Consider the following 25,519-nt stretch of genomic DNA (forward strand, 5'->3'; position numbering starts at 1 on the left):
GCAGAGCCTGCTTGGGATTCTCTCTCTCCCTCTCTCTCTGCCCCTCCCACACTTGTGTACTCTTACCCTCTCCAAATAAATAAAACTTAAGGAAAAAAAAAAAGGAATCCCAACTCCAATACCTGCTCCTCTTTGCACATTTCCAGAGTGGGGGACTTGCCCTCCCAGCAGCCCCAGCCACTGGGATGGCTCTCAACCTCTATCTCTCGGGGTGTCTGCTCGCAGGGCCCTGCAGCCCTCGATGGCTCTGCTTCGTGAGGAAAATGGGCCTGTTTCTGACAAGAACAAACCAGGGCTGGCCTGGAGACAGGGTGTTGGGGTCACTTCCTGAGGTGCCAGCCAGGCCTGCCCCTCCCTCAAAGAAGGCTCACTGGGCCTGGGCCTTCCCTGCCCGGGAACCTGGAAGAAACCTGACATCCCAGCAAAGAATCTACTGTCTCCTGCTCCAGAGCTCCCAGCTATCTAGCTTCCCCAGGGAGAGGGAGACCCCTTCACTATACTGTTCCCCACTTCATTGTATGAACCTCACAGGCTCTCAGCTCAGGGGGCCCCCCTCCCTAAGGCCATCTTGGCCAAGCCCCTGCTAAGGGCCACCCGCAAACCAGCTGGGCAACTACATAATAGATCATCTAAAATCAGACTTGCACACAGGGCAGGTACAGACTCTAGAATATAGCCTTATGAATATAGCGTGCTCTCTCTCAATATACGTGCACAAGTACAGATAGAGACATCCCTCTGTAACATGTTATATGTCCTCTCTCTGTCACTTCTCCCTCCTGAAGTCGTTCTCCAAAGAGCAAGAGTTGGCAAGCATAGCTGCTAGCCTGCCAGTCACTCCCCACTGCCCAAATCAAGCCGCGCAGCAACCCTGCCTGAAGTCCCGAGGCCCCTGGGGCGTCATGGGACCACACCAGGCCTGGGCCAGGAGTAAGTGCCTTCCTGGGTCCTCGGGCTGAGTGTTCACCTCTGGACTTCTGTCGCCAGGAGGGTGCCAAATGCCCACGTGTGGATTCCCCAAGGAGGCCGCTCTGTCGTCGGTCTCCCCATCTCCCATCTCCAGAGGAAGTCCGATGGCGGGGAACTTGGATCTCTCTTTCTGCGTGTCTATGTCTGTCTCTCTCGGTCTCTTGGAGTCTCTGTCCGGACAGCGAAGCAGAGAGAAAATAAATGCGCTCGGCCCCCTCCATCTGCCCACACAAGGCCAACCAGGCTTCATGGTCTACAGCAGAAGCAACGGCCACCGGTCCAGCTTCTAGACTACAAGTCCTTTGCGTCTTCCTCCCGTGAGCAGGAGCGCCAGCACCATGGAGAGGAGAGGAGGAAGGACACAGGCTCAGGGGGTCCCGGGCGAGCTGAGTACAGGCCAGCAGCTAGAAGAACGTCCTCAAACACACGCCTCGGGGCAGGGGGCACGGGCAGGGCTGGCACGGGGAGGGGGCAGCAGCGAGCAGCTGCCGTCAGAGCTGGTTAAAGACCACGGAGGCCTTGAGGTCGGCGGGTTCCAGGCCCTCGCTGAAGGCGATGAGGAAGTACATGACCTTGCGGATCTTGGCCAGGTCCGACAGGCGCTCCCCGAACTCCAGGGCATCGGCCTCATTCCAATCCATGGTGTCCGAGTCCTCCTTGTGCCAGAAGATGGCAGCAGGGTCCAGCAGCTGGCGCGTCATGAGGTTGGTGAGGTCGGGCGTCCAGTTCTGGGAGGTACCCGTGATGGTGACCTTGCCCGGCTTGTCCAGCACGACGTCCCAGCGCTCGAACTGCAGCTTCTGCTGCTGGATGAAGTCAAGGCGGTACACGGACTCGGCCGGCCGCAGCAGCTTCTCGCCGTCCTGGCGCTTCTCCCCGCGCTGCTTCAGGCTCTCCACGCGCAGCCGCATCTGCCTGGTCAGGTCGTGGTCCAGGACCAGGGGCATGTTGAGCTGCGGTGGCTTGGGCCCGTCCTCCGCCATGCCCAGCTGCTGCTGTTCCTCTGCCGTCTGGGAGCCCGGTGTGCCAGGCCTTCGCTGCCAGGGCGAGAGGCCACCAAAGACGCCCCACCTACCCCTCCGCCCTCCCCCGTCCCCTCCCCTCTTGGCCACTGGCCCTTCCCGGCCCTGCCCAACCCTCAAAATGGGGGTGGGAGTCCCCAAACGCCTCCTCTCTATGCCTCGAAAAGGCTGTAACACAGGCACTGGAGGCAGGCGGGAGGCGGCCGGTCTCCTCGGGGACCAGACTGCTGATGTCACTTGCTGTGGTAACCGCCCCGACTACCTGACTCCCAGGGAAGGGCTGGGAGCGCTCGTTTGTGAAGGAGGGAGGCTGCGTGGGGCAGTAAGAAGGGGTGGGAGGTGGGGAGCAGCCGCTCACTGTAGGGAGAGAGGCTTTACTGGGGACACCCTGGCAGGAGGGTAGGGGGGAGCAAGGAAGGAGAGGCCTACTGATTTGAGATGTAAAGTCACCCTAGACAAACCCTGTAGCCACTCTGACCCAGAGTCACCCTCACCACTCCACACTCAACCCCCAAGGCCTTCGATCCCATTCCCAGGGTCCCTGAGAGCCCTCCCCGCAGCCCCACTACCAGGACTGGCCTGGCCACCACCATCTCTGACCTAAACCCCTGTTCCCAAACTTCAGAGGTCATCAGAATCAGCTGCAGGACTGAAACACGATTGCTGGGCTCCAGCCCCAGCGCTTCTGACTTAACAGGGCGGACAAGGCCTAGGAATCTGCACTTCGACCAGCCTCCCGGGTGATGCTGACGCGGCCGGTCCAGGGACGGTGCTTGGAGAATCACTGACCCACGTGATTCCTGCCTGCCGGCCCTGCCTCCACGCTGCACCCCACGGCAGCCCCATGCCCAGGTCTCCTCCCACTAGAATCCCACCACTTATTCCACCTATATCAAGCCTCAGTCTCCCCCGGGAGACTTGAGGCTGAGGAACAATCTGACAAACGTCTGTATCTCCAGTGCCTGAGGTGCAATCAGTTCAGCTATTACGTTCCGGTCAATGGAAGAAGTGGAATACGTGAGTGCATCTGGGAGCAGGGTAGGGGAGAGGGGAAGGTGCCATGGCATGCCACACGCAGAAAAGAGGACAGAGGCACAGGCCAAAGTGTTAAGAGCTGAAAACGATCTGAAGCGTCTAGTGGACCACAAGCACAGACTACTGCTAGATGGAGGCTAAATCAGCCAGTGGGATCTTGGGCTACATGAACAAGAGTATCGCCAAGGTCACCAAGGGAGACAGAGCATCTGGTCCTGTTAAGATAACACCTAGAGCCCTGAGATCAGCTCTGGGGGTCACTGGCGGCAATTCCCCGAGGGTATTCGAGAGAATGCAAGAAGCCAAACTGCCTGACCCTCACAGAACCTTTCTAGCTGCAGGGAGCAACACGGCTGAGGAATTACTGTTAAATTAAGCCAGCACCCAGAACAGAGCATGCCACACAGGAGGTTCTGGGAAAATGCTTGTTGAATAAATAATGAATAAATAACACCGATAAGAGAACTGATGTGTTAGGGGCCAAGGTCGACCACAGGAAGACATCTGCGTAGATGGGAGAGAACAGAGACATGACTGAAGCCAAAAATGAGGTTTGGGGGCAGGTGTGTGTCAAAGTGCAGGATGAGGGAGATGCCTGGAAGGTGAGGGTGGCTGAGAGTGAAGGCTGATGGGGACACAGACAGGATCTGAGGCTGGGATGGTGAGGGCGGGGTGCCAGCCGCACAGGCAGAGGAATCCCTGGGACACAGCAGTATTTGGGGTGGAAAAGGCTGGGGAATTGGTGGTGCCGAGCCCTCGGTGCCTGAGTGGCAGCTGGGTGGCTGTGGAGCGTAGGGAGCAAATGGCATAAGCCTGGAGGGGTTTACAAGTGGAGGGTGCGGTCTGGAAGCAGCACTGAGGAAAGAGAGGATGCCAGCCCCATCTCTGGACCTGTGGGATGCTGGGGGAGGCGTTCAGTTTCTACTGGTGGGGACCCTGGGGAGAGCCTGGTCTCGGCCTGCTTGGGTTACCGACCCACCGGAGGAGGCTGAAGGTGGAAGTCGTCTGGGCCTCAGCCACACAGGGCAGGAGGGAGGGGCGGCGAAAGGTGAGGAAGGCCCGAGTGGGAAGGGAGGAAAGGAAGGGGGCAGGAGGCTGCAGGTGGGGCTGGGCCCACTGCCATCCACAGATCTCTGCTCCGCCCCCAGACACCTTGGGAAGACCCACTAAAGCCTGGCATAGGGATGAACGCAGGAGAAAAGCAAGGGACCAAGTTGCATATGTGATTGTAAAACTACATACTGAAAAACAAAACAAACACCCCTTTAACCCCAACTGGAAAAACTGACGAGAGGGAAATACAGCAACCCCTTAACGCTGGCTGTTTCTGGCTAAAGAAAACCTTAAGCAACGTTGTATTTATTCAAACCTTCTGTCCCCAGTACCTAGAATGGTGCTCGGGGCATAGCTGGTGCTCAGTTAAACTGGGATGAGCGAACTGCCACGAAGCTAAAGGGCATGAAATGCTCATGTAACAGGGGCAGGGGTGGGATGGGAACCATTTTAAATAGAACTAAAAAAGAGCCCAAGCCCTGCCACCAGGTGCCTCTCCCAGGCCGAGCCCCAGGACCGGCCACCCCGCAGCACTCCCCTCTCAGACATCCAGGCCCTCACTTTCTCTCTGCTCTCTTCCTGTCCTCCGGCCAGAGAGGCTCGGGGCAGGGATCAGGCCTGGGGCTGCACCAGACTCTGGGGGGAGGTGAGCTCACAAAGGACCTTGGGTCTGGCTTGGGCCAGGTCACGCTTGATAGCAGATGCCCTGTCCCACTGCCACATCCTGATTTCTGGTCCACAAAACCTGGTCACCCGAAAGCCCACTGTCCCACCCTCAGAGAATGTACAGTCAAGGTGAGGAGACCAATATGCCCCTACCAGGGATCCCATAGGAGGGGGAGGCCCACTGCCAAGGGGTGCATCACAGAACAGAGAAACAGGCGGGGCACACAGAGGTGGGGCAGGGAGGAGGATTTAACACATGTAAATTGCCGTGAAATGCCACAGGTTCCCCCCCACCCCCCAACAGGCTCTTTCTTCCTCCTACAACTCTGGGGACTAGAAAGGTCAGGTTGACACCAAGGCGAGGGGTAGGAACCTGACCTGCCCGATGGCATGTAACGACATGGACCCAAGCCAGAATCACACCCAGGCCTGGCTGGTTTCAAATCCTGTGCCCGCCAGCCCCAGGCTGCATCAAGAACTAGAGGTAAGGGGGTGGCTTCCTGGAGGAGGGGGTACGGGTGTTGAGGGCACGATGCAGCAGCATGTGAGGTTAGGCATCCCCAGAGTGAGGAGGCTGGGGGGAGCAGGGGTGCAGCTCAGGCCGAACACCCCTGTTCCATGGAGGAAACAGGGTGGGGCAGGGGAGGCCCTGCAGGGTAACGGGCCCTAAAGTGAGGGGTGACAACAAACAGGGCCCGGTCAGCAGGGACAGGACGGGAGGCAAGGCACAGTAATAGGCTCCCCAGGGCCTCCTGCCTCCTTCTAGGACCCGGGAGCTGTCACCACAACAGCACCCGGAGGCAGAGTGCAATTAGCCAGGAGCACTTTGCTCTGCTCCAACCCCCTGGGGACCCAAGCTCCTGGAGATCTGCCTCCTGGCCCTTGAAGGCTCGAGACCAGCCAGGCCCGGTGCCCTGACATCCTGCAGGAGGAACCTTCAGCCCAGAGACGAACACAGACCTGCCACAGCATGGATGACAGACCTCCCGCCTGTGGGTCTGGGGCCCCTTCCTCCACTCACCAGATGGGGAGCTGCCCCAGGGCACTGCCTAAGGCCAGGCCCAGGACAGAGCACACAGCAAACTGAGGCTCCTCCCTACAATGGCTAGAGAGCCCATTCCCCAGGAGGGGACACACCGGGTCAGGCTCTGGCCCCACGAGACACAGGGTAGGAAAGCGGGCTGTGGGGCTGCTGGCCAGTAGCTGGGTCCAACAAATTGGAGAAGGGCTCTGCTCTCAAAACTTTCTTGAGCATTCTCTGTGCCAGGCTCCTGCTGGGCTCACCGACAAGATGTAGTTGGGCCAGCTTTGCCCAGGGGGAGCTCATCTCAAGAAAGGAGACCACAGGTAAACAGGTGATTATAGGGCAGGTGGGAAGTATAGGGTCAGCCCTGAAAATTCCTGTGTGCCACCTCCAGCCCCAGACGGAGCCCTGACCAAACTAGGGGTGGGCTCAGAGGCAGGAGGACCTTGCTCTGGGCTCAGAGAAGGGGGTTGGAGCCTGGAATCAGGGGGGCAAGGATAGCTCTATACCCAGCGAACAGCACTGAGCCCCAACCCCAGTGGAACGATCCCACATGTGGCTCTCTGAGGCCCTCCCAACATGGACATGCTACAACTACCCATGTCTACAGGCTTCAGCAGTGGCCTTTGCTGAGGGCCCTACAGCACCTGTGTCCCTACAGACCATCAGGAGCCAGGCTCCAGGAATACCCACCCCAGGGTGGCTTTGAAAGGTCACACCCCCGTCCAGAAGACGCGAAAATAGAGCACCTGCGACAGTCCCAGCCTCGGCTAAGGGCACAGCTCCCTCTGATGGCCGAGGGACGCCACAGACAATAAGAACAAATGCACTGCTCCTTGGTCCCTGCTTGCCTGGGAACACCCATTATGTTCTACGAATATTAATTATCATAACACTGGCGATGCAGACGCCATTCCCTGAGCACTGCACCCTGAGAACAGTATCTCGTTTTGCCCTAACAAACTCCCTGAGAGGGAGCTACCCTCATGTCCTGGTTTTCCGGATGAGTAACCGGAGCTAATAGCGACCACATGGTGAGGCAGGGGCTCCAACCCAAGCCATAAGGCTGAGGTGCCCGGAGCTGGTCAGCCCCACCGCCAGTTCCTCGTAGGAAGAGCAGGAAGGGCAGGGGTGAGCAAGGGGCAACGACCTGTATCTGCTGACACGGGAACCCAGGATGCAGTCCCAGCTGATTACTCTTCAGAGACCAGCACTCCAGCGTCTACTCCAGCAGCCCTGCCTCCCCAAGAGGGGACCGTGCAGTGTGGGGGTAAGGGGCTGCACTGCCGAGTGCGGTCACAAGCGGGCGGAGCGTCACGAGAGAGCCAGTTCTTCCCAGCCTAAACTCTTGGTGCCGCTCGAGAACATCAGTGCTTGGAACCAAGAATCACGGAACAAAATCATCTGAACCACTCCTGCTGACCAAGTGAGGAAACTGAGGCCAAGATAAGGGCAAGGACTGGCCAAGTCTCGACAGCAGGCACTGGCAGGGGGTCTCCTGAACCCCAATGAGTGGGGTCTCCACACTGCACATGATTCAGGTCGCTTCCACATTTCACACGTGAATATTCCACCAAGTGGCTACGGGGACACTGTGGGCCCCCACATGTCAGGTGGGACACATCCGAAGGCCCCTGGGAGCCACACAGCTTGCCAGCACCTAGGCCTGGGGATCCTCAGCTGGCAGGTGAGGGAAAGGTGATTCTGCTGCTCAGCCAACGCCGGGAGCCCTGGTGTCACCCCGCACCCCACCCCTGCACAAGTGTTCATAAAGTCACCTCTGCAAGTTCAGGCTGCACCTCCCTTGTCCAAGCGGTGAGGGCCCCACCCCACACCTCACCTTTTGCCACAGTGACTCCCGGGAGGCGAGTGACGAGCAGGCCGCCACAAACCAACAGTTGCCCACTTGGCCCTGGTGCAGGTCGTGGGAGCTGATGCCGTCCACAAAAAGGCGGGGGTCCTCACATATGTCCTGCGGAGAAGCCAAGAGGAGACCTCACTGTCAGCGTGGAGATTCGCCACCTCCCCTGACAGACTGGGGGGCCCCCTGAGCAGCCAGTTGGTTTTCTCCGAATCCAGCTCCCCCCTCACACCAGGTGCGGCCTGGAATGCCCTTCTCCCATCACCCGACTGAAGAACTCTGCCCTTCTCCCAGAGGTTCAAATTGATCAGATGCTATGGAAGGTCTTTGGGGGACTGGACCCTGGGCACCCCCTTTCTCCTGCCCTCCATGGTCTTCCCCAACCAGCCAGGGGTCGGTTCCCATCATGCTCCTCATCCTCCAGCATCAGCAGCCCAGCAGCACCCACACCAGCCCACCCTCAGGGCCCCCCTCACAAAGAGGGTGGGGCCCCAGGGGGGAGACAAACACCCCACAGGTGATGAACGAGTGGCAAAGGCAGGGAGGAGCAGGGAGCTGACCATGCCAGGCCTCACAAGGGCACATCCTCAGGCTACTTCGCTGGATCCTCAACCCACCCCAAGAGTGTGGGGTTGTTACTCTATTCTATGGATAAGCAATGAAGGTTCAGAGAAGGGCAGTGATTTGTCAAGGGCACACAGCAAGCAATACTGAGCAGAGCTGTTGAGCAGACATCCACAGAGCTTCTGGAATGCCTTTCGTGTGTCCAGTGTGGGCCCAACGGGTCAGTGGGGGCAGGGGCTGGGCATGACGGCAGTTTCCTTCCCCTTCCCAGTCCGGGTCTCTGCTTGGGGCATGTGTGTGCCCGCCTGTGTCCCGAAGCATCTATACTCCACGGAGCTGAGAGGGAGTGGGAGGTGGTAAACACTGAGACACACCTACCATGTGCCAGGCATCCTGCTGGCACCACGATCAATCCTCACCATGATCCTGAGAGGTGGGTACTGTGCCCATTGTACAGATGAGGAAACTGAGGCCCAGAGAGGTTGAACAACACACCCCAGACACACAGCTGGGTCTGCCTCCCTATCAGCTGGTTCAATCACAACCCAGCTACTGAGGTCCTACCGCACGCAGCCAGTAGAAGTCAGCAGAGTCAGGAAGATGGAAGTCAAATTCCTGTTTCCCATTTACTGGCTGTGCAACTTTGGGCCGGCGGCTCAACCTCTCTCAGCCTCCATTTCTTCACCTGTGCAAAGGAAGCAGATGATTATTCCTGCAGGGCTGTGTAAGGACTCCATGGATTATGGAAGCCGGGCACTCGGCAGGGAAAATGGGGCAAAGGGCTATTGGTCCTCACTAAGGCATCTGGGACTCCGGTTATCACCTCTGCCTGGGAAAACCTGGGTTTTGGAGGGCCAGATTAAAGGCCAAAACTCCCCCGAGGGTGTGAACAGCTCCAGATAGGACTCCAGGGTGACCCAGAGCCAAGCCACAATGTGGCTTCCCCATAGTACAGACTGTGGGATGCCACAGGTCTGAGTAATATTGCCCCAGGTCACGGAAACATGGCAAGGCTGTGCTATCAGGAAGCAAGGGCAGCAAGAAGCCTTGCCTCCCTCCCCGCTGCCCTCCTTATCTTATTTCCTGTGGGCTCTGGCCCACACCCAGCGAGACTGGAGCCAGACGGAGCCATGACTTAGCATCTGCCTCCCTAGAACGGCAGGCAGGGGCGGGAGTGGAGGGGCGCCTCATATCCGCAGATCCCAGCCACATCCCCAGCACTGGAGAAGAGACAGCCACCACTTGGCGTCACCAGGGTCTGCAGAGATGACCTCCTAGTACCCCTCCCCTTCAGATCTTCCCGCCAAGGCCCTGGACAGAGACAGGATGGCCCATCCGTTCTCGGAGGAGGATGCTGAGGCCCAGCAGGCAGTGACACCCAAGGTCACCAGGGCCAGGATCTCAAGACCTATGTCTGGCCTTCCACCTTTCTTGGGCTCTCGAGTAGGCACAGAGCACAGAACTAGTCAGGGAAATTCCGGGCCAGGGGGAGGGCCCTTGAGGAGGAAGAGCTTGACCCTGTCATGTGCCCACAGCTATGACAGCAGGAACCCAGGCTGCAGGGAGGCGGTTATGCCAACACAGCAGGCATGGAGAGGGTTGGTGGCTAGGGAGGCTCGACTCCAAATTCACCCCAAGATGGGATCCAGCCACAGCGCTGAGACGCACGCCTTCTGACACCATGCTCGTCTGGGCTCCCGGCCACCTCTCTCCCGTCCACACCGTCCACTGAGGTTTGCCTTTGGGCCACCCCACCGGCCTGCGAGCTCCAGGGCAGGGCCCAGGCCCGACTCCGCCCGCCCCACGACCAGGGTCGGGAGCAGGGCTCGGCAGGTTCTGCTGGGGCTGTAGGCAGGATCCCAGCGAGAGAGGGCAAAGTGGCACACAGGACTGGACCAGTCAGTCAACTGCTGCGAGCCCCAGGCCAAGCCGTCCCCCAGGGCTAGGAGGTGACAGGTCCTCTCCTCCACATATTTCTCTCTGGGGCATGGCCTTCTACGCTTTCTACGCTTCTACGCCTGCAGTCACCTCTCTTGCCTCTCAGCCTTCAGCCAGTCAGACCGGCTCCACCGGACACAGTTCAGAGCCCAGAACCATCTCCCTCTGGGGCACAATAAGAACCTCAGGTTTGCAGGCTCGGTGCACAAACAGGAATGCAGCAAGACAGCGGACCCAGGGCACATTCTGCCTCCCCTTCCACCCTGCTCATCTGTCACCTCCCTCTGGGGATCTGAGATCGCGACAGGAATCGACCACACGGCCGGGGAAAGGCCCGGGAAGGAAGCAGTCCCTCTGCCTGCCTGGGACACAGGAGAAAAGGGCAGGTTCTCAGGAGCACTAGCCTGTGCCCCACCCCCTCTGCAACAGACCTGCCTCTCCATCCCCCATCCCCTGCTTCCCCTCTCTTCCCACAGCAGTCCCCTCCTGCAAGGCCACGCAAGCACACGCACAGAAGGGAATCTTTCCGGAGGGGTGGCGCAGAGGCCCGGACGGCTGGCCCTGGTGAATCTACCTGTTCCATGGCACAGGGGCCTACCATCCAGCACAGCCAAGGAGTGGGGTCTTCACCAAGTGCTTGCGTGATGAACATGAGCCCAGGGCTCCGGGCTGGGGACCACCAGGCCACCTTGGGAGAATTCAGGGAGGTTCTAAAACACATCTGTTTGTGGAACCCCTACTTGTTCTCTTTGGTTCCCTTTGGTCCCTTTGGTTCCACCAAAGGACCTACATACAAACTTATCTCCAGAGATGGGGAGAGGCTGGATGGGGCAGCGGGTGCTCTGTCCCCACAGAGATGAAAAGGGGCCCCTACTAAGGCCCTGCACCTGAGAGAGGAGGCAGCCCTTCATACCTCCACACTCTCGGGATTCCCCCTGAGTCACAGGCCTCGCTGACAGTCTTCCTCTCTTATCTCCCTGGCCAGGCCTGTGGGAGGCCAGCAGGCCTTGCCAAACTGGAAGGAACAAAGAAACAACGAACCCAGAGGAGTGAGCCGTAAGACAGGTGCCCTGGGTGGGTAATGAGGCGGACAAGGCCTGGCCCCACCCACAAGACAGGGGTCTTTCCAGGCAGGGCCAGCTCTGGGTCCTCAACCCGGGGTTGTCAAGGAGCAGGTGGGCGAGAGAGGGAGCCGGTTTGTCATGTGTTCCCCTTGTGTTGACACCACAGATACCTCAAGTCCTTTCAACCTCCAGCAACCATGATCAGCAAGTTATTCTCCCCATTTACAGATGAGGCAACTAAGGCCAAGGTCATACCTCCCATGACCCTGCCGGGAGGGAGGGCCAAGTCCATCTGAATGAAAAACCAGCCTCCTCATTCCATTTTGGGGGAAAGCAAGAGGGCAGCCAGCAGGGAGGGAGGCTGACTGAGGAGATCCTCAAGAACAGAGAGGCCAGGATACTGACCAACCTAAACAAGAGGGGCTGAAGGTGACATGGGAGAAAGAAGGCCTTCCCAGGGGCTTCCCAGAAAGGGCTCTTTGCTCTATTTGTAAACAGTCAGGTCACAGGCCCCAGGAAGTAGGACTCCGTGGAAACACGGCCGCCTCAGGACAAAGTTCCATCTCACTGGCCAAGAACCAAGCAGCTGGGAGTTCATGGTCACCCCACTGGGCTAGTCTTGCCCCACCCGCCTGAGGCAAGCCGGGCCTGACTTTCTGCTCCACCGACCGCCCATCCTGACGGTGCGGTGAGGGCCTGCCCAATATTCGAGCCTGCACCACCCAGCAGGCACCGCTCACACACCCACCATCCTGCACACCCCGATCCACACAGTCTGGCCTCCTCATCCAACACCACTCGGCCGTGCCTGGCCTTGAACCGCCTCCCAAACCCAGAACTGATCCCCCACAGCCACCTCCGAGCTGCACTCGGGCATCTCCCAGCCGACACCAACCACCACGGCAGGGGCAGCTCTGCTCCTCCTCTTACAGTGTCTAGAAAGGACCGGACACCAAGCCCAGTGAGGAAGGCAGTGAAGGAGGGGGCAGCATGGCAGGACTCCCAAACTGGCCGGGAAAGGGGCCCAGAGAGGGCAGGTGACTCCACCAGGATCACACAGCAGGGGGAGGCTGAGCCAGCCATGTTGGCATTTCCTCCTCTAGCACAGCAAGCCCAGCTTTCCCCAGCCATGCCTCACCAGCCTCCTTCAGAGGCACAGATCTAAAATGTCTGGGTGCTGGCCAGAGGGCAGGACAAGGGCAGCAAAGGGGTGGAGTGAGGAAGGCAGAGAGCTCAAGTGTCTCCCCCTCCAACACACACACACACACACACACACACCCAAGGCCTCACAAAGGCCCTTTGAGGCTGGCCTCCTTCCCCACCCACCAGACAAAGGAGGGAGAGGAAGGCGTGGGGGTAGGGGTTCTGAGAAGCAAGAATCTTGTGGCCAGGAGGCTTCTGGGAGTTCTGAAGAATCAAGGCAGCTCACAGGGCCGAAGTGAAAGGTCTGGTGTCAGGGTGGAGGGCCAGGCGAGGCAGGACTCCTGGGTCCCAGCTTGGCTCTGTTACCCACTCCCTGGGCAATCAGGGCATTGCCTCCCCCTTCTGGCCTCAGTTTCTCCACCTCTCAGGTACCCCAGTCCAAGAAAATACACAGGATTGTTTGAAGTGGAAGGGACTTGAGATCATAGCCTAGGAAAGGGACATGAAAACTAAATTCCATTTGCCCAAAATGTCTAGGAGGCTGGAGGGAAGTTTGTAAAATGCAAATCTGACCCTGTCACACTCCACAGAAAGCCTCGCCTTCCAGGGCTCCCACGGCCCCAGAGTGCACCAGGCCCACCGACCCTAGGACCCAGCCTTCCTCATCCCCTACGTTCCTGCCATGTCCCAAATAAGCCTGAGGGTTTCAAGTCTCCCGCCCTTTCCAGACTGTGCTGCCTCACCCTTCAACTGTGAGATGCCTCTTCGGATTCGCGGGCAGCAGGGCACAGCACAGTCCCCTGCACAAACGTCCCTCCCGTGTGACCAACTCAACACCAGCAGCCTCCCAGTCACCCAGGTCCCAGGGTTGCCCACTCTCACACGTAGGAATAGGGGTGAAAGAGGACAAAATCATGTCATGAGGCCAAACACTTCTGCTCAACACGGTCTAGCCCCGGCGACCAAGGCTGGAACGGGAGTGGGCAGCCAGACAGATACCGCGGAATTCACCACTCTCAACAGTGATGGTGCCAGCTGCCTGGACTGGGTGCCAGGTGCGGGGCCAGACTTGTTCATGTGCTATCTCTTCTAATGCTCCCAACAGCCCTGTAAGGTGCTATTGTTTTTGTTTTGTTTTGTTTTGTTTTGTTTTAACGTTTATTTTTGAAACAGAGAGAGACAGAGCATGAACAGGGGAGGGTCAGAGACAGGGAGACACAGAATCCGAAACAGGCTCCAGGCTCTGAGCTGTCAGCACAGAGCCCGACGTGGGGCTCGAACTCACGGACCGCGAGATCATGACCTGAGCCGAAGTCGGCCGCTTAACTGACTGAGCCACCCAGGCGCCCCAGGTGCTATTGTTTTTCACTACTATTAACTACTTACCATAATAAATACTTTCATTTGCAGCAAATGACTGTTCCAAAACCATCACGAAAATAATCAGCAAACTCCTTACACTTCACCGCCACTCTACATTTTACTAAAAATAGGTCACATCCACATTCACCTCATTTTTGGCCCAAAACCACCCTGGGAGAAGGGTGGCAGGGCGGAGGGCCCCATTTGTCCTGTGAGGAAGTTGAGGCCCAGAGAGGGGGTGAAATCCGGGCCAGGCAGTGATGGCCACAGGGTCAGGGCCAATGCTTGTGCTCCCTATCCAGGTGAAACCCCACAGCAGGAGGGTCCTCCACTTTCTCAGCCACCCGGGGCCTCAGGATGACCAGCCACCGCCCTGTCCCCCGCAGGCTGCTCGCCTCAGTTCCGGTTGCGACCAGACACTGACCTTGGGCCGCTTCCACCTGACAGTGGGCCCCGGGGTGCCCTTGTAGTACAAGGAGTCGTCGGTGGCTGGGAAGTTGGGGTCCTCGAAGAGCACCTTCCTGCGCAGACAGGCCCGCTTCAGGGCGGAGTAGTTCTGGTCCTCGTAGGGCTTCACACACGAGAACATGGTGGCGGCTACCCCAGCAGGGGAGGCCAAGACAAGGCAGCAGAGAGCTGAGGTGGGGACGTGGGTGGCTCCGGGGGTACCTGGGAGGACAGGAAGGTGAGGAGATCATCACTTACCGAGGACTGGAGGACCCGAGGCACACGGAGTCAGGTGACCCTTGCGTGCCCTCCCTGTGGCCCTGTGAAGCGGCCCCCTCATCCCCAGATGACAGGCCAGGAGCCGAGAGGCTCAGAAGCGGGGACAGACACAGATGCTACTTGCACAACAGGGACAGGAACCAACTGACCTGACTCCACATCCTGAATCCTCTCATTTCTGATGCTTAGAGGGGGCGCCAGCCCACAGGCAGGCCAAGGGCACAAGCATAGTGATGCTGGGGCTGCCTGGCCACACCCACCTGCTCCTTCCTTTGTCACCAGCCTTTCCTAGACCTGCCAGGGCCGAGTCAGGCTCATGGCCGACTCAGCAGCTCCCTGGCAGGAAAGCAGCAGCACTGCCTCCAAGCTTCTCTCCCCTGGACCCTCCCCACGTGGCAAAGGCACATTTCTGTCCCCCATGGAGGGCGCCCCCCTCCAGCCATCCATCGTTTACATTCTCTGTCAGCCCCACCCTCTAGCAAGCACTGCCTTCTGGAATAAACATCTCCTCCTCAATCCTACTGACCTAACCTCCCCTGAGGCCCCCCATCCCTCCTAACCTCCCATCCTCCCAAGCCAGACTCTCGCTGATGACCTCCCAGACCTCACAAAGGCTCACTCCTGAACAGTCTCATCTGGGTCCCCTGGGACAACGGCACTGCTTCTGGCTCCTCCCCCACCTCTGGCCTCCCTCTTCCCCTGGGGGCTCTGGGGGGCTGCACCAAGCCGTGTTCTGCTCACCATCTCTTCCTGATGACCCCCATCTCCCTGTGTTCAGCCTGGGCCCCTCTTCTAGGCCCCCAACCGGGCCACCCCTATGAGGTCCCGGGGTGCCCACAGCCATCAATCCCAGACTAAACCCTTCGCCTCCCTCCACACCTCCCCAGGATTCCGGTCCCAGGAGGCAGGACCGGAAGCACCCATTAGACCGGAAGCCCCCAGAGAGCAGGGTCCACTTGGTTTGCTCCTCCTGTGCATGCGGCCCCTGCACCGAGCTCGACACAGAAGGAGGCTGTACACGTCAGCATCCTCCCTGCAACCCCCCTCAAGCTTGTAGCCACAGGTAACCAAACTGGAGGGCCACTGACCGGAGCGGCAGGGCCAGGGAAGCCCTTCAGGAGGGGGCGGGGTGGGGAGGGGCCTGACGCATGCTCAGAGGACCAGGATCTGACAGCCCCTGTATCTCAGACTCCATCTGGGCTGCTGGCAGAGCTCCACCCCCGCCGTCCGGGTCTACGCAAACTGGGGCCTGCCCAGGCAACACTGCAATCCCACTGGGGCACAGGCCCTGACTTCCCAGCCCGGCTGAGGGAAACCGAGGCAAGGAATGCTGGCTTCTGGGGTGAACACAAGTTTGAAAACAAGACTGACGTGGGTGCCAGTCCCAACTGCGCCTCTCACCTGCTGTGTGGCCTTGAACAAGTCTCCCTCTCTGAGTGCCCATTTTCTCAGCTCCGCAATGGGAGCGATATTGCTTTAAGAACCGGAAGATGCCATTGCTGAGAAGACGGCTTAGCAGGCCAGAGAGAAGGGGATGAGAAGAGGAGGACACAAGTCACCTCTCATTACCAAGAGAGCAGCTCCGTCTCTCCGGCACCTGCCATGTGCAACCCAGCAGGCAAGAGGCAGTATAGGAAAACAGTGCTGGGAAGTCATTCACCGCGTCCATTTTTCAGGAAAGAAAACTGAGACTCAGGGGAGGGGCCTTGCCCACATTCCATGGCAGAGCCTGGACTTGAACTCACATCTTTTGGTGCCTCCACCTTGGCCTGGTGGCCCTGTGGCACAGGAGAAAGGGCTGATTCCACACACTCTGGCTGCGCCAGGTTCACGGGAAGGGAAAGACGACGGATGTGACGGGGAAGGGAGTAGCAGGAAGGGCAGGAGGTGAGATGGGCGGTGAGTGTGGAACTCGGAGGGGCAGCAGGGAGAGCAAGGAGGGCTCACGGTCCCTGGCCCCCAAGGACACACGGCCACTTCACCTTCTGCCCCACATCCATACGGGGCCTGCTGGCTCTGCTGCTGTGTGACCTCAGGCCAACCACTTAACCTCTCTGGCCCCGCCTCTTCCAGGAAGGCCCAAAACACTTTCAGCCTGGGAGGCCTTAGGGAAAGAGGAGGGGAGCCTGGAGAGCCAGCCCCTGGACTTCTGACACACAGCCACTCAGGGGAGTCATTAGCATCACAGCTTCCAGTAGGGCCTGGTCAGGAAGCAATTAAAGCTGCAAGAATTAGATCAAAGAAGCTAAAAGCAGGATCCCAGAAATCAGCTCTAGCAATTCCAAATTCAGAGCCCAGAGGGCCCAGGGAGAGGGAGCAAGCTGGCTGAGGCAGCACAGCCAGGTCGGCCCGGCCCGGAGAATGAAGATTCTGGTGGCCCTCCAGGCCACATGGTGGTCAATGCTCCCAGGAGGCTCTGCTCCCAGGGAGGCCAGAAACAGGAAAGCCTGGCTGGGCCCAGGCCAGGAAAATGGGGGCCAGGCCTGGCTGAAGGTCCAGCCCTGGCTCATCTCTCCAGCCTCACCCCTGCCAGCAAGGCTGCCCCAGCCTACTTAGGCCAGGCTCTTCAGCCCCAGCCTTTCTTTGCACAGCTTGTACCTCATGGCGACTGTCCTCTCACACCTTCGGCATGCCCCAAGAATACCTCCCACTCCACCCATTGAGTCAACACTCCCACGGGGTCATGGAGTCAACATGAGCTCTGCCCCCCCCCCCCCCCCCGATAGCTGCAGGCATCACTGCTGAAGGCCGCGGAGAAACCAAGAGTCAGGAAAGCCGGCTTCCAGATCTGGGGGCTCTTCTCGGGGCTCTTCTCTCTGGGCCTGAGTTTGGAGCATGGCACACCCCGCTTCTGAACGTCTTCACACTGTGTGTGAACCCGCACTGACAGGAGAGTCCGAGTTTCCCAGCTGCTTTCAGCAGCCCTCTTCCCTCTGCCCCTGCCAAGCTCACCCCACCCCTACCATTCTCCATGCCACGTTCAGTGCTACGAACCCCCTGCAGTTCCTGTAGCTGTTTACTCGGAGCCTGTGCACGCACCGTTCCTTCCACATGTGCATACCCGGAGAACCGGTCATCTTTCAAGGCTCAGCCCCAGTGCCTCCCTCCCACCCCCAACCCGTCTCCTCTCCCCCTCCACAGGACGGGAAACCCTGTGACGGCACCCATTACATCATGCCCCATCTGCGTAGGACTTATCCATCTCCCCGGCCCAGCCTACACCCCTGCAGGGCAGGGCCCGTGTCTGGCTCCTCTCTGTAACCTCAGGGTCCAGCACTGGGGGCAGGTTCAATACATCTGTATTGAGAGACAGCCAACACGGGGGATGTAGGAATCCCTTCATGGAGGGGAAAAACAGGCTCAAAGCATGGCAGGGACTACCAGAGAGGGTCAGCTTGCCGCATCTGAGCCGCACCAGCTCTCAGGTCCTGAAGGCAGGGCCTGCCCCTTCCCACTGCCCCCCTCCCTCCGACTCCCACTGCAGCACCCTCACCCCTGCTGTCGTGGGCGCTTCACAGCTGCACCCGGACACTCCATGCAGCCAGCGCTTCTCCAGCTCTTGGCGGAGAGCCGGCTCTAGTTCCCCAATATCCTACGCTGTGCGACCCTGGACAGGCCACAACACGTCTCTGGTCTGCATGGTCCCCATCTGGAAGGAAGTGTTCATGTGCCAGGGTCTCTGGGAGGATCAAAGGAGACACTGCCGCACAGAACTGCATTTTGTATGCTTCGATGCACGTGCTCCTGAGGGATGTCGCTGTTGACGTCTGGGGTAGACCTACAACGTGTCCACAGCCCTGCCAGGAGGGCGAGAACAATTCAGGCCTCCGCCCCCAAAGCACTTCATGGTCTAGTGTGGCCAGAAGACACAAGGCACATGGAATATGTCACCTCAGAGATTCCGGCAAGGGCGACGCAAGGAGGCGTTCACAGAGGCCTGGTCCCGGAAGTCGGCTGTTCTTTAGGAAAGGCCATTCCAGGCAGAGGGAACAGCTCAAGCGAAGTCTCAGCGGCAGGCAGTGCAAGGCCATTCAGACCCAGCCGGGCACAGTGGGGGCTGCCGACTGAGCACAGGGTGCTAACCTGGGTCAGAACGAGGGCCTGAGAGCACTCACCAGGGAGCTCAGAGAAACCACTTTTCTGGCAGGTCGGTAGGACTTGAGTTCGAGTCCTGACTGCACACTTAGCACTGCACATCCTTGGACAAGCTGTTAACGCCTCTGAGCTGCTATGTATCAGCCCCACCTCGTCCCAGCTTCTCAGGTGACAGGGAAAGACAGGGAAAGGTGCCCTGGGCACCTCACCCTGGAAATGGTGTGTACCCACTTCCAGGCGGCTGTGGCCCCGGCTGCTGTTGTTCCCTGGGCCTCGAGAGGTGGTGGGCATGGCCCAGCTGTGCACAGGGCGGAGTGAGGGCTCATCTGAGGTCACACTGAGCCAGCTGCGGGAGGAAGCTGACGCCAGTGAGCCTTCCCTCGATGCTACGGCCACCACAGCCAGGGAGGAACCGGAGAGGGAGTCTGGTCCCATTTTATAGATGAGAACAGCGAGGAATGTGTCCCAAATCTGCCACCCATTAGCTGGATCCCAAGCTTCCAGACTCCTTATCACACCAGGGCGTTTCAAAGCAGGGCCCCGATTAACATTGTGATCACTTTAGGGGGTACTTTGATGTGGCAGTAAAGACGTCAGTAAGAAAGCTGTTCCCCATCCCGTTCTCTCTCAAGGACTCTCTCTGAAGGAGAATTCGGTTTGGTCCAGCGTGTCAAAATCCCTTGTGGCCCCTGCGCACCTATACTTGCCGAAGGAGGATCAGGCCAGGCTCAGAACACCAGCATCTGGCCAAAAGTGAATGGATTTTTCTGCTGTTTTTCCTTTATTTTTAAGTACCAGGTACCTTGTACCTACGGAGAGTAATACTGACTTTCTTTTTTTTTAAGTTTATTTATTTTGAGAGAGCGAGAGAGCATGCACGCGCGCGCGCACACACACACACACACACACACACACACACACACACACACAAGCAAGGAAGGGGCAGAGAGAGCAAGAATCCCAAGCAGGCTCTGCACCCAGCACAGAGCCCAACGTAAGGCTCAATCTCACGACCCTGAGATCATGACCCGGGCCGAAACCAAGAGTCAGACACTTAACTGACTGAGCCACCCAGGCGCCCCATTACTGCCTTTCCATTTACAGCAGACAGTTTCCTTTAAGAAATACTAAGGACAAAGGAAGTTGACTTAAAGAAAACCATGAAGTTCACAGTGGTGTCGGGGAAGCCTCAGCAGTACACAGAGCCCTGGAGGGCAGGGTGCAGCTGAGGAAGGAGCAGGACAGAGGCCCAGAGCCCTGCGGCAGGGGGCAGGTCACCTGACCTCTCTGGGCCTCGGGCCTCTCCTCCAAGAGGTAGGATAAAGAAGCCAGCACACAGAGGGCCAAGAACAGCCACGGCCATTTGAAGAAGAGCATGCTAAAGGATTCACACTAGCAGTTAATAAACCCTACCACAGGGGCACAAGGTGGCTCAATCAGTTAAGCGTCCAGCTCTTAGTTTTGGCTCAGGTCACGATCTCACAAGTTTGTGGATTCGAGCCCCACATCGGTCTCTGTGCTGACAGCTCAGAGCCTGGAGCCTGCTTCGGATTCTGTGTCTCATTCTCTCTCTGCCCCTCCCCTACTTGTGCTCTGTCTCTCTCTCTCTCTCTCTCAAAAATAAATTAAAATGTAAAAAAAAAATTTCAAAAAAAAAAAAAAAAGACTTAAAGACCTATCATAAAGCTCTAATAATTTAGACAATGTAGTATTGGCACAGGAGAGACAAACAGACCAATGGAACATAGAAAGCCCAGAAAAAGGCCACAAGTAGGACACCAGGTTTATGACAAAGGTGACATCATGGTGCATTGGGAAAAGGATGGTCTTTTCGATGAGTGGTGCTGGGTGGACTAGTTAGCCATATGGAAAAAGATTCATCTTGACTCGTACTCCCCCATTATACACAAAAAAAAGTTCCACGTAGATTGCAAATCTAACCAAAAGGGAAAACAATAAAGCTTTTTGAAGAAAACAGAAGAAAAAGAGCATACGGGAGGAAGCAATCAACAAAATTAAAAGGCAGACTATGGAATGGGAGAAGGTATTTCCAAATGACATATCTGGTAAAAAGTTAGTAACCAAAATCTATAAAGAACCTATCAAATTCAACACCCAAAAAACAAACAACCCAGTTAAGAAATGGGCAGAAGACATGAATATTTTTCCAAAGAAGACATCCAGATGGCTAACAGACACGTGAAAAGATGTTCAACATCACTCATCATCAGGAAGATACGAATCTAAACTACAATGAGATATCACGTCACACCTGTCAGAATGGCTAACATTAACAACTCAGGAAACAACAGATGTTGGTGAGGATGTGGAGAAGGGGAAAGCCTCTTCTACTATTGGTGGGAATGCAAACTGGTGCAGCCACTCTGGAAAACAGCATGGAGGTTCCTCAAAAAGTTAAAAATAGAACAAGCCTATGATTCAGTAATTCCACTAGGTATTTACTCAAAGGATACAAAAACACAGATTCGAAAGGGTACGTACACCTCAACGTGTATAGCCGCGTTATCAACAATAGCCAAATTATGGAAAGAGCCCAAGTGTCCACCGACTAACGAATGAATAAAAACGATGTGGTACGTATATACAATGGACTATTACTCAGCCACCAAAAGGAGTGAAACCTTGCCATTTGCAACGATGTGGATGGAGCTAGAGTGTATTATAGTGTATTATGCTAAGAGTAATAAAGTCAGTTAAAGACAAATACCACATGATTTCACTCAGATGTGGAATTTAAGAAACCAAACAAATGAGCATATGGGAAGAGGGGGGTAAGAGAGAGGGAGACAAACCATGAGACTCTTTACAACAGAGAGAACAAACGGAGGCTTGCTGGAAGGGTGTTGGGTGGGGGACAGGCTACATGCATGATGGGTACTAAGGAGGGCACTTGTTGGCGTGAGCACTGGGTGTTACGCGTAAATGATGAATCACTAAATCCTACTCCTGAAAACAATACTACACTACACATTAACTAACCAAAATTTAAATTACAACTTGAAGAGAAGAAGAAGAAAGAGATTATGTCCAAATGGCCGATAAAATGAGAAGAAAAAGCCCTCAACTGATAAAATGAGAAGAAAAAGCCCTCAACTTCGCTAGTCATCAAGGAAATGCAAATTAAAACCGCAATGAGATACCGCTACACCCCCACCAGAATGACTACAGGGAAAACCACCACACAGACACACACACACACACACACACACACACACACACACACACACACACTTCCTAAGCACACAGCTCTTCCACATTGACGGTGGAAGTATGAATGGGTACAACCACTTTGCAAAACCATCTGACCCTAGCTATTAAAGCTGAACAAAGGCATCACTCAGCAATTCTACTCGTAAGTATACAATGAAGAGAAACACAAGCACCTGTTCACCGAGAGGCCTGAACAAGAATGTTTATCACAGCAGTGTTTGTTACAGCTGAAAAGCGGGAAAAAAACCCCAATGTCCATCAACAGAAGGGAGGATAAATACAGCGTTGCAATGGAATAGCATCCAGCAATGAAAACGAACAAATGATTGCTGCACGCAATTCCAGGGATGGATCTCACAAGCAAAACATTAGGCAAGAGAAGCGACACTGCGATCCCATTTATGTAAAATTGGAAAGCAGGCATAACCCATCTCTGGTGACTACAAGGCAGGACAGTGGCTATCTCTGGGGGCAGTGACTGCAAGGGGCCTGCAGGGACTTCTGGATCTCTGATAATACTGCTTCTCGATCTGGGTGGTGCTGCATGGGTGTGGTCACTGGGCTGTGTGCCTGAACTTCATGCGGTTCCAGAGGGCAGTTATGCTTTAATGAAAAGCCACTGCAATGGCCCTAGGAAGAAGGGCTGGCTGAATCTAGTGACCCCGATTCTGCCAGGTGTGGACCCCTGGAGGGGTCTGGCACCCAGAGTGGGTGGGACAACCTGGGGTGGAGAGCAGGGAAGGAGCCCCGTGCTGCGTCCTGGCCTGGCCTTGTTACACACAGGCTGTGACCTTCCGCGGGCCTCTGCCTCCATCTTTCAGAACACCGTGGCTTTGACACTGGGAGGGCTCGAACCCAAGAGAGGGTCCCACAAGGTGAGGTTGGTACCCTTGTACCCCAACCAGGCACACACCTCCAAGGTCTCCTCTCTGAGAAGGGGCTGCCAGTCCAGGACCCTAGGAGACACTCCGGGGCAGGTGCTCAGGGAAAGGAGCTGGGTCGACCCAGAGTGGCAGTGTGGGTGGAAGAGGTCACAGGTGAGGATCACCGGTCCTGGAACACCAGCAGACACTGGGCTCCCTCTGAGGTGACAGAGAAGTGAGGAAGGTGCTGAGCAGGTGAGGGACCTGAGACCCATCTGGCTGTCACATGGAGAAGGCACTAGCAAAGTTCAAGCCTAGGGGTGCCTGGGTGGCTCAGTCGGTTGAGTGTCTGACTGCAGCTCAGGTCGTGATCTCACAGTCCGTGGGTTCGAGTCCCGTGTTGGGCTCCGTGCTGACAGCTCAGAGCCTGGAGCCTGCTTCGGATTCTGTGTCTCCCTCTCTCTGTGTCCCCGCCCCCACTCGCACTCTGTCTCTCTCTCAGAAGTAAATAAACATTAAAAAAAAAAAAAGTGCAAGGCTAGAGCAGTAAAATGAGAAGGCAGGCCACAGGACTTGAAACGACAGACTCATGTGTAAATGGAGGGAAGGCAATTTCTAGAGCTGCATGAGAGGGAGACTCAACTTTCCTTGGTGAGCAGCTGGTTGTGGGGGTGAAAGGGAGAACACAGGAAGGCCTGCTGGGGGTTCCCCCTCTGAGCCGTGATTGCCCATACACCACAGTGGGGAGCCCAATCCTGCAGCCTGAGCCCGGCACAGTGGGCTTCATCCAGCACCAGCCAAAAGAACCAACGATGCCCCACACCCACAGCCCGGCAAACAAAACCTCTCATCCATCCCCCCACCTCCCTTCCTCGACCTCCCACTACATCCCACTCTAGGCAACAGGTGCCGGCCCCCCTCGTCACATGGTCAAAGATGGACAGAACAGCTGCGTCTAATTCAAGGACACAGACAATGCCAACGTTCAGATCTTTGCTGACACCCATTCAGCTGGGGCTGAGCTAACAAAGAGGGTCAGATCCTCAAAGATGTCCCAGGGGAGGAGGAGCACAGACAGACAGACACGACATATACCACGAACCAAGCCAGATACTCAGCGGTCAGTGCTCCCAGGAGTAAGGCGTGCTGCAGGTTGGTTCATGGGGACAAGAAAAACGGTGGTGTCCCTTCCAGAGGGAACCAGAGCAGGGCTTGAAGGGTGGGCCACACCAGGCATGGGGAGAGCAGGCAGGATGCACTCGAGATGGAGGAAGGCCAGGGTGTGGAATGGTGAATGGGGAAAGCTGGCAGGATCAGCTCTGCACGGCTGGGATGCCAGGCTGCTGGGCTTGGGCTCATCCTGAGGGCACAGGGGAGCCAAGGAGGGGCAGAGGGGGTAGACGCTGAGGAAAGAGGCTGAGGCAGCGACCCGGTCGGGGACAGCTGTGGCTTGAGCCGGCACAGAGCAGGCCAGGTGCAAGGGAGAAGCCTGGAAAGGGAGAGCCTCAGCGTTTGGTGACCTCCAGGTTGTTTGTATGGTTTTAGCTTTGAGTGTATGCACCCCCTTTTATCCCACAGTGCACCCCCGTTCTCCTCTTGCCCCCCGAGCTACCATTTCACTAACAAGCTGAAGGCATCTGCGTGTATTCTGGCCTCTGGCAGGTACTGGGGACCGAGGAAAGGATGGCAGGGGAGGGGAGGGAAAGTGTGTAAGGAAGGCGAACTGGGCCACAGGTTCATACTCCAGTTCACGCTCATTAGGGCTCCGGGCTCCAGCAGCAGGGCCAGGGGGCTGGGCCCGGTGAGTCACTCCAGCCAACGCCAGGCAGCCTGGCACCGGGGCTGGGAAATCCTGTCTTTCTTCTCCACTCCCTTCCCCTTATCGTTCCTGTGTCCGAACCAGTCTCCACCCAGCCGTGGTGATCTTTTCAAACACAGAAACCCAATGCTTGAAGTACACGGAGGGCCTAAAGGGCAGGGCCAGGCATGTCTGGGGCACAGGGTCTCTCTCTGGTCCTGGGGCGCTGATGAACCCCCCGCAGTGCACTTGAGGGAAAAGCCAGCTTTGGGGCTGGCTCGCCGTGTGGTCCTGGCTGAGTCCCGAGGCCTCCGGCGCATAGCTGTTCCTCACTGGGCCGTGGGTCCCTCGACAGGGTGCTGAGGAGCCCGGGCACCCCAGCAAGCAGGCACACCTGGGAGAGGAACCTCCAAAAGGGGGGTTCCAGCCTGGGCTCTGCTGGGGTGAGGGCGGGGACAGGAGGAAGCTGGGACAGAGGAAGGAGCCACACCCCTGGAGGCGGGGGCTTCCCTGGGCAGGGGCTGGGCTCCAGGCAGGGCGAGCAGCTGGCTCACTGGTTTGGGCACTGAGAACCTCAGGGCCACTGGTCACCCTAGCTTGGAGCTCCCAGCCCCGCACCACATCCTGCCTGCTGAGAAGGCGCTGAGGGAGGCATAGATGCAGCTGGGAGCCACCCACCAGGGGCTGTTCTCTCTCCTACCTGGGTGGGGGTGATATTTGGAGCGGCAGCTCTCTCCCCACAAGGGAAACAACCTGACAGAACGAGAGTTCATCAGGTCACTGAAGCCACCTCGGCTCCACTGTGCTGCTGTGTGACCCCAGGCAAGCCTCTGCCCTCCCCGGCCTGCAGGTTCTCACTGTTGCATGGGGGAAAAGGGGACACTTCTCGCTTTTTTTCAATCTGCGGAGTTTGTCACCAGAACAGCCTCTTTTCCTGCTTCCTGAACAGGCCGTCTGTGCTTCTGGCACCACGTACCTCCAGCTGGAAGACTCCAGCTGGAAACCTGCTGAGATGGTACCCATTTCTCAGACAGGGAAACTGACACTCGATTCCTAGGTCAAGCTCCTGCACGACCTCAGAAATGAGAGCTGTACTATCTTCATT

At 57.2% G+C, this 25,519-nt stretch overlaps 2 protein-coding genes across 4 annotated transcripts in view; both read right to left on the reverse strand.

Annotated features, from left to right (window-relative positions):
• The window catches only part of CAPN5 (calpain 5), a 51,925-nt gene that overhangs the window by 20,793 nt on the left and 5,613 nt on the right, over positions 1–25,519 (reverse strand). For 2 of the 3 annotated variants that reach the window (XM_058687686.1, XM_058687687.1), the window contains exons 2-3: positions 14,126–14,370; positions 7,610–7,741 (exon numbers count right to left, since the gene is read on the reverse strand). In XM_058687686.1, coding sequence (XP_058543669.1) covers positions 7,610–7,741; positions 14,126–14,290 — 297 coding nt within the window. In that variant the 5' untranslated portion in view covers positions 14,291–14,370. Of the gene's footprint in view, positions 1–7,609; positions 7,742–14,125; positions 14,371–14,576; positions 14,668–25,519 lie in introns of those variants that run through there. The other variant, XM_058687688.1, reaches the window with a different exon arrangement.
• On the reverse strand, positions 665–7,597 carry OMP (olfactory marker protein). Its single transcript, XM_058687689.1, has one exon. It carries the CDS (start codon positions 1,950–1,952, stop codon positions 1,461–1,463), a length of 492 nt encoding a protein of 163 aa, XP_058543672.1. The 5' UTR covers positions 1,953–7,597; the 3' UTR covers positions 665–1,460.

The sequence above is a fragment of the Neofelis nebulosa genome, chromosome 10, assembly GCF_028018385.1.
Source record: "Neofelis nebulosa isolate mNeoNeb1 chromosome 10, mNeoNeb1.pri, whole genome shotgun sequence".
Lineage (NCBI taxonomy): Eukaryota > Metazoa > Chordata > Mammalia > Carnivora > Felidae > Neofelis > Neofelis nebulosa.